Consider the following 12,646-nt stretch of genomic DNA (forward strand, 5'->3'; position numbering starts at 1 on the left):
AATTAGGTGGTGGAGGAGAGAGACATCCAAGGTATGTAAGAGATGCAACATAGACAGAAATAGAGACAATGTGGGAGAAATAATGAGGTTGCAGAGTAGAGAGACATACATGGTGTATGAGAGATGCAGCAGAGATAGAGACAATGTGGGAGAAATAATGAGGTGGTGGAGGAGAGAGACATGCATGGTTTATGAGAGATGCAGCAGAGGCAGAGATAATGCAGGAGGAATAATGAGGTGGCAGAGGAGAGAGACATGCATGGTGTATGAGAGATGCAGCAGAGATAGAGACAATGTGGGAGGAATAATGAGGTGGTGGAGGAGAGAGACATGCATGGTTTATGAGAGATGCAGCAGAGGCAGAGATAATGCAGGAGGAATAATGAGGTGGTGGAGGAGAGAGACATGCATTGTATGTGAGATATGCAGCCCAGATAGCGATATGGACAATGCAGGACAAACATTATGAGGTGGCGGAGGAGAAAGACAAGCATGATATATGAGAGATGCAGCCCAGACAGAGACAGAGACAGAGACAATGTGGGAGAAATAATGAGGTGGTGGAAGAGAGAGACAAGCATGTTATGTGAGAGATGCAACACAGACAGAAATAGAAACAATGCTGGAAAAATAATGATATGGTACAGGAGAGAGACCAGCATGATAAGTGAAAGATGCTGCACAGACAGAAAAAGAGACAGTGAGTGAGAGAGAGAGAGAGAGAGAGAGAGAGAGAGAGAGAGAGAGAGAGAGAGAGAGAGAGATTGTGTGTGTGTGTGTGTGTGTGTGTGTGTGTGTGTGTGTGTGTGTGTGTGTGTGTGTGTGTGTGTGTGTGTGTGTGTGTGTGTGAGAGAGAGAAAGAGAGAGGGAGAGAGAGAGGCAGTGGAGAGAGAGAGATAATGGTAGAGTGAAGCAGTGGAGAGAGACAATGGGGACAGAGGTGGTGGAGAAAGGCAACAGTAGAGAAAGGCAGCAGAGAGAGATAATGGAGAGAGAAGCAGAGGAGAGAGAACAGGGAAAAGAGGTAGTGGAGAGAGACAATGGGGAGAGAGGAAGTGAAGAGAGAGACAGTGGTAGAGAGAGGAACGAGAGAGAGAGAGAGAGAGAGAGAGAGAGAGAGAGAGAGAGAGAGAATGGAGGAGAGATGATGGGGAGAGAGGCAGTGGAAAGAGACAATGATAGAGAGAAGCAGTGGAGAGAGATAATAGTAGAGAGAGGCGGTGGAGAGAGACAATGGTAGAGAGAAGCAGTGGCGAGAGATACTAGTAGAGAGAGGCAGTGGAGAGAGAATATGGGTGGGAGAGAGAGGCAGTGGAGGGAGACAATGGTAGAGAGAGACAGTGGAAAGATGACAGACACATTGGAGATGTGAAATACAACTATTTGCAGGTAATAAATGCAACAATAGGTACAGTAATCACATAATAATGTGATGAGAGCCTGGACGTCGGCGGTGTTGATGCGGATGTATCATCCAGTGTCTCTCAGGCACTTCCTCATTGGTTGCCACTCACTGAGTTCTTGGGAAAAAAAATACATGTATCAGAGTCCTTTAAAATAATGTCAGAAAAAAAGAGAAATCCTTATCCATCCCAGAATCCTTCACATCGGCAGGTCGGTATGCAGAGCTCTCCTTACAAGACTTTGGCAGAGAGGTAAGCCAATAGCGAACCAGCCAGAACAATCCAACCAGCAGCTGCAAAGAGTAAAACACAAAGTGAAAATGAGTTTTATAACCTGTGAAATGAATAGGAGAGGGCAGACTATCCCAAATAAAAAGCAAGTGTTTGATTAGGGTGCCACCTGCTGGTCAGACTGGTAAACTTTGTAAGGCCCATACAGGACTTGTTCTACAGCTGTGCAGAAAAGGTAAGCAGGCTTCCCTGACTGCAACATTTCTATCATCAGTGATCTGCACAGGAGACTGTTTCCCTGTGAATACTTAATTTCTGCAACAGTGACTCAAGGTGATATCTGTGCACAAAATTTCCCAGTCACACCAGCAGGCAAAGCAAAACAAACACAGGAATGTTTATCTGTAAAATGTTATTAGTGGTTGGTCTGGTGTTGCAACCTCTGCACCCCCCACTGCTATACCACTGGGTGAAACCTTTAATTAGTAACTGTACAAGATTTCCTTGCAAGCTTTTCACATACGTTTCTTCTTCAGGCATGTTTCAGAACTGGATTAGAGCGAGGGACGTAGCAATAGCCATAGCAACCATAGCAACTGCTAGGGGGCCCTGATGGTACTTGATGTGTTTACTGTTCATTTTGCTTTGTTGCTCGAACCTCTGACTGTGTCTCAGGGCTCATGGACTACACACAGTAGTATGTAAATTGACCAATCAACACATATCCATAGGGTAGGGACAGGTAGTATTGCTCAAGAGTGCCTAGATATGATGGCACCACAAAAATGCTGCTATGGGGCCGGATTTACCATAAGGCAGTGTAGGCACATGCCTATGGGCGCCTGATGAAGGAAAGGCAGATCACTCCCGAGTGTAAATGAGAGGTTACTCACCCAGCTCTCGGCGTGCCACTGACGAGATCTCCCTACAGTCAAGGGCACCTCTAGCTAATTAATATTGAGGGTACTTCTGGCTTCCTAATACTAAGGGACACCTGTAGCTACCTATGACGGGCAAGGAAAAAAAGGGAGAAGAGACAGCTGCGTCAGCCAGCACACTTGCGGTGGTTTGTAGGTTTATGGAGGGTGAAGTCTAAGTTGCCAGAACATCTGTCCCTATAGGCTCCTGTGAGGTAAATCCGGGCATAGGAAACGGGGACTATGGGGTCCAGCCCCCTGTACCATACAAACTCATATAGTTTTTGACATTGGAGGCTACTCTTATACAGAGTGGGAGTATTCTCTACTGCTATCACCCTTGTCTAGTGTTAAAGGACCTGACGTGAGAGGGATACGGAGGCTGCCATATTTATTTCCTTTTAAACAATGCAAATTGCCTGGCTGTCCTGCTGATCGTTTGCCTCTAATATATTTAGTCCTAGACATTGAAAACAAGCATGCTGATCAGATGTTTCTGACTGAAGTGTGGCTGGATTCACTGCTCAGACACTTCTGATGCCAGAGAGATAAGCAGGACTGCCATGCAATCTGCATTGCTAAATGGAGATAAATATGGCAGCTTCCATATCCCTCTCACTTCAAATGTCCTTTAATGATGAGAAGCTTCTAGGCAGAGCAGTATGTTTCTATGGAGATGGTTAGAGAGACATCAGAGACAATCACATTGGGTGATAATAATCTAATGTCTGCATGCAGGGTTTGCATGAGATAAAATTGTATTGATCAGACTGGTTCTATCGGATTATTTCTTACCTGTGTGATGTCCGGCGCTGCTGATATCAATGATGTCTGAAAGAGAAAAGCAAAATATTACTGAAATTCTCATTACAAATTTTATATTACAAGCATTACCCGGATGCAGGCGAGACATTGGGTAATAGTACCTGAAGTGACCCGATGAGATAAGCGTGCATGTACAGTCCCAATCCTAAATAGAACTAGTCTGCCTTCATTTGCTCTCATTGTAAGCATTAATAAACCAGTGCTATACATCACAGTTCCACTGGGGAGGGGGAATGCAGCATTGATCTTACTGATAACTAATCTGAGGTCATAAATCTCCTGCATGACCGAGGAGCACACAGCTGAGTACAGGAATCTCATCACAAGGTCAAGATGTGTCTGTAGGGGGGCTGAATTACAATAATGTTTTTATTGTCTCAGGTAGAAGGCTTTGGTATCATTTATATAAATATTCGGCAGGTCCCAGAAGAGAGGTATAATGCTCTGGAATAATTTATATAAATATTCAGCAGGTCACAGAGGGGAGGTACGAGGCTAGGGAACAAGGTGTATAAATATTCAGCCGGTTACAGGGGGGAGGTACGAGGCTCGGGAATAATGTGTATAAATATTCAGCAGGTCACAGAGGGGAGGTACGAGGCTCGGGAATAATTTGTATAAATATTCAGCAGGTCACAGAGGGGAGGTACGAGGCTCAGGAATAATGTGTATAAATATTTAGCAGGACATTGTCATACTCACGCTCGTAGCTCCCGGCAGCGGCGTCCTTCCTGTTTCGCGCGCGCGCGCGTCTCTGACTGCAGTTTGAATACTGTGGCTGGGGGCGTGCGTACGCGTGCGCGTGACCGAACGCGGCTTTACGTACGCATGCGCGGAGCCTTGTGTTCGCGTCTGCGCACGCGTGGCGTGCGTACGTTGGCGCCAATCTGCTGTGGCCACAGTATAAAAGGCCAGCCTTCCCCTGTAACAGGTGCTGTTCGTTCTGACAGCTAGTGTGGTTCCTGGTGACGCTCGGCCTGCTGACCAGCTCTGCCTCTATTTCCGATACTCCTGATCTCGACCCGGCCTGCCTGACTACTCCTGTTCTGCTCCCCTTGATACTTACCTCTTGCCTGATACTGGACTCTGCTTTTGCCTGCCGCCTGCCCTGACTCGGATTGTACACTGGACTCTGCTTTTGCCTGCCGCCTGCCCTGACTCGGATTGTACACTGGACTCTGCTATTGCCTGCCGCCTGCCCTGACTCGGACTGTACACTGGACTCTGCTATTGCCTGCCGCCTGCCCTGACTAGGATTGTACACTGGACTCTGCTATTGCCTGCCGCCTGCCCTGACTCGGATTGTACACTGGACTCTGCTTGTGCCTGCCGCCTGCCCTGACTCGGATTGTACACTGGACCCTGCTATTGCCTGCCACCTGCCCTGACTCGGGTAGTTCGGATTCTGTCTTCTAACAACTCCACAGTGAGGTGTCACCGTTCTCTCAACCACCAGCTGAGATTATCCCAGCAGTGACCTGGTGAACACTAAGCAGCGCAGTCTAGCATTCCCTTCGGGGGGTGTTAGTGAAGACCCGTGGGCGCTTAGACTCCACTGCTGGGCAACATCTCTTCCTTCGGTGGAAGGGTCAACGGTGTCTGAAGATCTAACAGATACGAACAGCCCAAAAGTATGGATACCTCCGGAGTTACCGCTTCGCTACCTGAACCATCTCCTATTGAACAGCTTTGTCAGCAAATTGCTGAACTACGAATTTCAGTGAGGGAAGTGCAACAAGGCTATCACCAGTTACATGGTCAGATCCAGACGGTGGCTAATGCTCCTGTAACTCCTGCTCCTGCTCTTCCTGAAAGTGCAGCTCCTCAACCGAAGATTCCACTTCCTAACCGTTTCTCGGGTGATCGTGGTCAGTTTAGGGTCTTCAAAGGAGCTTGTGAACTCTATTTTTCATTACAGCCACGTACCTACACTTCAGAGGCCATTAAAGTGGGTACGGTCATTTCTCTTCTCCAGGGGGATCCTTTGGCCTGGGCCTTACAGTTGAGGGAACAAAATGATGCAGCCTTATTGTCAGTGGAGACTTTTTTTCAGGCCTTGGCGGAGGTCTACGATGATCCAGGCCGCATTGCTTCAGCGGAAGCGGCACTTTGTTCTCTGCAGCAAGGGAAGCGTCCTGTGGAAGATTATATATCCGAATTCCGAAGGTGGTGCAATGATACTCAGTGGAATGAAGCGGCCCTGAAATACCAATTTAGGCTTGGCTTGAGTGAACAACTCAAAGATGAGTTGGCTCGTGTTGGGGTTCCTGGAACTCTCAAGGACTTAATTAGCACCGCTATTTCCATTGACCGACGTCTTAGGGAAAGGCGTAGAGAACGAGCTGGGGGCCCACGGTCGTATTGGAGTCCACCTCCTCAGGCCTCTATACCAGCTCCCAGTAATCCTGGTACCCCTACTGAGGACACGTCAGAACCCATGCAAATTGGATTAGCCAGATCTTCTCTTTCTTCTGAGGAACGTCAACGTCGCATATCAGCAAATCTCTGCCTTTACTGCGGGGCCTCCGGACACTTCAGACAATCCTGTCCAGTAAGACCTACAAGTAAGGATTCAGAAACTTGTGATCATCTAACTAGTGTTGCATCTGGCTCTTCAGCTCATATTCCTCTGTTTCTTTCCTTACAGGGTCCAGGAGGAGTGACCGAAGTTAAGGCCATTATTGATTCCGGGGCTTGCTCGTGTTTTATTGACTGTCATCTGGCTCAGCAGCTTGGGTTACCCATCCGCAACAAGTCCCGAGTACTCCCTATCCAACTAGCGGATGGATCTAATATCAGCTCAGGCCCAATTACTCAAGAAACATACCCTTTATTGGTAACTACATCATCAGGCCATCAGGAATACTTAAGTTTGGATCTTCTCCCTTCTCCTTTGTTCCCCGTGATCCTTGGTATCCCATGGCTACAGGCACATAATCCACAGATAGATTGGGCAGCTGGCAAAGTATCCTTCTCTTCAAAATATTGCTCTCGCTTCTGTCTTCCTGAAATTGGCAGGATCTTGTGCCTTAGTACATCATCCAAACAGTTTGTACCTCCTCAATATCATGATTTCCTGGATATCTTTGATGAAAGGGCTGCTGACACTTTGCCTCCTCATCGAATATATGACTGCCCAATTGAATTACTTCCGGGAGCAGAGATTCCTTTCGGACGGACTTTCCCTTTGTCTGAACCCGAAACGCAAGCTTTAAAGGAATACATAGATGAAAATCTTCGTAAGGGGTTCATCAAGCCTTCTACTTCACCAGCAGGTGCAGGCATATTTTTCGTAGAAAAGAAAGATGGCTCACTTCGTCCATGTGTAGATTATAGGGCTTTGAATAAGATCACTATCAAGAATCGATATCCCTTACCATTGATTCCTGACCTGTTCCAAAAATTCAGATCGGCCAAGATCTTTACTAAATTGGATCTTCGAGGAGCCTATAACCTGGTTCGCATAAGGAAGGGGGACGAATGGAAGACAGCATTCAGGTCTCGGTTCGGCCATTTCGAATATCTAGTGATGCCCTTTGGCCTCTGTAATGCACCTGCTACTTTCCAGCACCTGGTGAATGATATTTTCAGAGATTTCATGGACTCCTTTCTAATTGTCTATTTAGATGATATTTTGATTTACTCTGAAACCTTGGAGGAACATAGAGTACATGTACAAAAAGTCTTGGGTAGATTAAGGGTTCATGGCCTCTTTGCTAAACCAGAAAAATGTGAATTTGAGAGGACACAGATTCAATTCCTTGGTCTTCGCATCTCTCCAGAAGGGGTCTCCATGGATCCTCAAAAAGTGTCAGCCATTCTGGATTGGCCAGCACCAATGGATAAAAAAGGTGTTCAGCGATTTATTGGTTTCGCCAATTATTACCGCAAATTTATCAAGGGATTCTCCGCTGTGGTGGCTCCCATAACTCAATTGACAAAAGCTCATCAACCATTCCAATGGACTAGTCAGGCACAGGCGGCCTTCGATTCTCTTAAACGGTCCTTTACATCAGCCCCTATCCTGCATCATGCTAACCCTGCACAACCCTTTATTCTGGAAGTTGATGCATCTGCTACGGCTGTGAGGGCAGGATTTTTGTTCCTCAGGAGGTCCGGACAAGAGTGTTTCAGTCCTGTCATGATCATAAAACGGCGGGCCATGGGGGAGTGGTTAAGACTCTAGAACTGGTGCAGAGACATTTTTTCTGGCCTGAAGTCAAGAAGGACTGCACTGCCTATGTGAATGCTTGTCCGGTCTGTGCTCGGATGAAGAGTTCCAGGTTGAAACCTTGGGGTCTACTGTCCCCTACTCCCATTCCCTCCCGCCCCTGGGACATGATTGCGATGGACTTTGTGGTTGAGTTACCGGTTTCATCGGGGTTTACAACTATTTTCGTGGTCGTGGATCGCTTCACTAAAATGGCTCACTTTGTGCCCATGCGAGGTCTGCCGTCTGCAGTTACTACAGCTGAGGTCTTCATTAAGGAAATCGTGAGATTACATGGATTACCTTCTGACATTATATCTGATCGAGGCAGTCAATTCACCTCTAGATTCTGGCAGGAGCTTTGTAAAAAGTGGAATATATCTTCCTCTCTTTCTTCAGGATACCACCCACAGTCCAATGGACAGACAGAGAGGACGAACCAGACATTAGAGCAGTACCTCAGGTGCTTTACATCAGCATCTCAAGATGATTGGTCTTCACTGTTACCTTTTGCGGAGTTTGCATATAATAATGCTGTACACTGTTCCAGTGGTCAGTCTCCATTTTTTGCTAATTTTGGCTTTAATCCAACAGTGTTTCCTGATATTATCCCAGAAAGTTCTCTTCCTGCAGTGCAGGATAGACTTACCTATCTTAGCAATAACTTTTCTCAGCTCCAGGAAAATCTTCGGCAAGCTCAGGCAAGGGCAAAATCTCAGGCGGATAAGAAGAGGAGAGAGAGTCCTATCTTCAGTCCAGGTGACAAGGTCTGGCTATCTACAGTGAACCTAAAACTCAAGTGTCCGTCTAAAAAATTAGGACCTAAATTTATTGGTCCTTTTTCAGTACAGAAGAGAATTAATGACGTGGCATTCAAGCTTGTATTACCTGATTCCCTTCGTATTCACCCAGTATTTCATGTCTCTTGCTTAAAACCATATGTTCCTGATACCTTTCAAGAACGAATAGTGGAAGTCCCTCAGCCAGTGTTGGTAGATGGTAAGGAGGAGTTTGAGGTGGAAAGGATTCTGGATAGCAGGAGGCGGGGCAGAACGGTACAGTATTTGGTTAAGTGGCTTGGGTTCGGTCCAGAGGAGAATTCCTGGGAGCCCGCTAGGAATGTTCATGCACCTAGACTGGTAAAAAATTTTCATAAAAATTTCCCTGAAAAGCCCAAGCCAATAGGCATCCTGAGTCTGCCCTTAAGGGGGGGGCAATGTCATACTCACGCTCGTAGCTCCCGGCAGCGGCGTCCTTCCTGTTTCAGTTTGAATACTGTGGCTGGGGGCGTGCGTACGCGTGCGCGTGACCGAACGCGGCTTTACGTACGCATGCGCGGAGCCTTGTGTTCGCGTCTGCGCACGCGTGGCGTGCGTACGTTGGCGCCAATCTGCTGTGGCCACAGTATAAAAGGCCAGCCTTCCCCTGTAACAGGTGCTGTTCGTTCTGACAGCTAGTGTGGTTCCTGGTGACGCTCGGCCTGCTGACCAGCTCTGCCTCTATTTCCGATACTCCTGATCTCGACCCGGCCTGCCTGACTACTCCTGTTCTGCTCCCCTTGATACTTACCTCTTGCCTGATACTGGACTCTGCTTTTGCCTGCCGCCTTCCCTGACTCGGATTGTACAATGGACTCTGCTTTTGCCTGCCGCCTGCCCTGACTCGGATTGTACACTGGACTCTGCTATTGCCTGCCGCCTGCCCTGACTCGGATTGTACACTGGACTCTGCTATTGCCTGCCGCCTGCCCTGACTAGGATTGTACACTGGACTCTGCTATTGCCTGCCGCCTGCCCTGACTCGGATTGTACACTGGACTCTGCTATTGCCTGCCGCCTGCCCTGACTCGGATTGTACACTGGACCCTGCTATTGCCTGCCACCTGCCCTGACTCGGGTAGTTCCGGATTCTGTCTTCTAACAACTCCACAGTGAGGTGTCACCGTTCTCTCAACCACCAGCTGAGATTATCCCAGCAGTGACCTGGTGAACACTAAGCAGCGCAGTCTAGCATTCCCTTCGGGGGGTGTTAGTGAAGACCCGTGGGCGCTTAGACTCCACTGCTGGGCAACATCTCTTCCTTCGGTGGAAGGGTCAACGGTGTCTGAAGATCTAACAGACATAGAGGGGAGATGCGAGGCTCGGGAATAATGTGTATAAATATTCAGCAGGTCACAGAGGGGAGGTACGAGGCTCAGGAATAATGTGTATAAATATTTAGCAGGACATAGAGGGGAGGTGCGAGGCTCGGGAATAATGTGTATAAATATTCAGCAGGTCACAGAGGGGAGGTACGAGGCTCAGGAATAATGTGTATAAATATTTAGCAGGACATAGAGGGGAGGTGCGAGGCTCGGGAATAATGTGTATAAATATTCAGCAGGTCACAGAGGGGAGGTGCGAGGCTCGGGAATAATGTGTATAAATATTCAGCAGGTCACAGAGGGGAGGTGCGAGGCTCGGGAATAATGTGTATAAATATTCAGCAGGTCACAGAGGGGAGGTACGAGGCTCAGGAATAATGTGTATAAATATTCAGCAGGTTACAGAGAGGAGGTACGAGGCTCGGAAATAATGTGTATAAATATTCAGCAGGTTACAGAGAGGAGGTACGAGGCTCAGGAATAATGTGTATAAATATTCAGCAGGTCACAGAGGGGAGGTACAAGGCTCAGGAATAATGTGTATAAATATTCGGCAGGTCACAGAGAGGAGGTACGAGGATCAGGAATAATGTGTATAAATATTCAGCGGGTCACAGAGGGGAGGTACGAGGATCGGGAATATTGTGTATAAATATTCAGCAGGACACAGAGGGGAGGTACGAGGCTCGGGAATAATGTGTATAAATATTTCTCAGGTTCCAGAGGGGAGGTGCGAGGCTCGGGAATAATGTGTATAAATATTCTGCAGGTCACAGAGGGGAGGTGCGAGGCTCGGGAATAATGTGTATAAATATTCTGCAGGTCACAGAGGGGAGGTGCGAGGCTCGGGAATAATGTGTATAAATATTCAGCAGGTCACAGAGGGGAGGTGCGAGGCTCGGGAATAATGTGTATAAATATTCAGCAGGACACAGAGGGGAGGTGCGAGGCTCGGGAATAATGTGCATAAATATTCAGCAGGACACAGAGGGGAGGTACGAGGCTCGGGAATAATGTGTATAAATATTCAGCAGGACATAGAGGGGAGGTGCGAGGCTCGGGAATAATGTGTATAAATATTCAGCAGGACACAGAGGGGAGGTACGAGGCTCGGGAATAATGTGTATAAATATTCAGCAGGTCACAGAGTGGAGGTACGAGGCTCGGGAATATTGTGTATAAATATTCAGCAGGACACAGAGGGGAGGTGCGAGGCTCGGGAATAATGTGTATAAATATTCAGCAGGACACAGAGGGGAGGTACGAGGCTCGGGAATAATGTGTATAAATATTCAGCAGGTCACAGAGTGGAGGTACGAGGCTCGGGAATAATGTGTATAAATATTCAGCAGGTCACAGAGTGGAGGTACGAGGCTCGGGAATAATGTGTATAAATATTCAGCGGGTCACAGAGGGGAGGTACAAGGCTCGGGAATAATGTGTATAAATATTCGGCAGGTCACAGAGAGGAGGTACGAGGCTCGGGAATAATGTGTATAAATATTCAGCGGGTCACAGAGGGGAGGTACGAGGCTCGGGAATATTGTGTATAAATATTTAGCAGGACACAGAGGGGAGGTACGAGGCTCGGGAATAATGTGTATAAATATTTCTCAGGTCACAGAGGGTAGGTACGAGGCTCGGCAATAATGTGTATAAATATTAAGCGGGTCACAGAGGGGAGGTACGAGGCTCGGGAATAATGTGTATAAATAATTCTCAGGTTCCAGAGGGGAGGTACGAGGCTCGGGAATAATGTGTGTAAATATTTCTCAGGTTCCAGAGGGGAAGTACAAAATCCTCAGAGATCCAAACCTGGTTCAGTTTATTAAGATTCATCCGATCCCAATTGTCAGCAGAAATTGCGTGTGTTGGTCTCAAGCCCCAAAACCTGTGTTGAATGACACACTGTCCCCCAATACTACACGGCACATGTTCATGTAAATAAATATAATAATTACATACTTACCCGTAGTATTATTTTTTATAAAGCATATAAAGCACCGACATCTTCCACAGCGCTGTATAGAGTACATAGTTATATCTCTAACTTTCCTCAGAGGAGCTCACACTCTAATTCCTACCAAAGTCATAGTCTAATGTCCTACCATATTATTATTATGTATTTATACAGCACTGGCATCTTCCACAGCGCTTTACAGAGTACATAGTCATGTCACTGGCCTTCCTTAGAGGAGCTCACAATCTGATCCTATCATAGTCATAGTCTAATGTCCAACTATATCATTATCATTGCTATGCATTTATGTAACACTGACATCTTATGCAGCACATTACAGAGTACATAGTCATGTCACTGACCTTCCTCAGAGGAGCTCACACTCTAATCCCACCATAGTCATAGTCTTATGTCCTACCATATTATTATATATTTATATAGCAATGGCATTTTCTGCAGCACTTTACAGAGTACATAGTCATGTCACTGACCTTCCTCAGAGGAGCTCACACTCTAATCCTGCCATAGTCATAGTCTTATGTCCTACCATATTATTATATATTTATATAGCAATGGCATTTTCTGCAGCACTTTACAGAGTACATAGTCATGTCACTGACCTTCCTTAGAGGAGCTCACAATCTAATCCTGCCATAGTCATAGTCTAATGTCCTACCAAATTGATACTATGGGCTTAATTCACTAAGCTGTGCTGCTAAAGCAGAGCAGCTTAGTTTGAGCAGCGCAAGTTAAAATCCGCAGCGCATGCTACAGCTAACTGACGCATGCTCCCTTGTATGTAGTGGCCGCTCCTGTACTCCCACCCTGAGCCCTGTCTCGTCCTGTAGCTGTTTAGGATGCGATCCCCGCACTTTGATTGGCCCAATAGGCTGTCAGTCACTTGTGAGGCAGCGCAGCTTAGTGAATCAAGCCCTTTGAATTTGTATAGCACTGATC

At 46.9% G+C, this 12,646-nt stretch overlaps 1 protein-coding gene across 1 annotated transcript in view; it reads right to left on the reverse strand.

Annotated features, from left to right (window-relative positions):
- Positions 1-824: 824 nt before the first annotated feature.
- Positions 825-12,646, reverse strand: part of LOC137538234 (pancreatic secretory granule membrane major glycoprotein GP2-like) — a 70,992-nt gene continuing 59,170 nt past the window's right edge. The window contains exons 5-6 of the mRNA XM_068260283.1: positions 3,347-3,382; positions 825-1,696 (exon numbers count right to left, since the gene is read on the reverse strand). Coding sequence (XP_068116384.1) covers positions 1,635-1,696; positions 3,347-3,382 — 98 coding nt within the window. The 3' untranslated portion in view covers positions 825-1,634. The remainder of the gene's footprint in view (positions 1,697-3,346; positions 3,383-12,646) is intronic.

Source organism: Hyperolius riggenbachi, chromosome 11 (genome assembly GCF_040937935.1).
Source record: "Hyperolius riggenbachi isolate aHypRig1 chromosome 11, aHypRig1.pri, whole genome shotgun sequence".
NCBI classification, from domain to species: Eukaryota; Metazoa; Chordata; class Amphibia; order Anura; family Hyperoliidae; genus Hyperolius; species Hyperolius riggenbachi.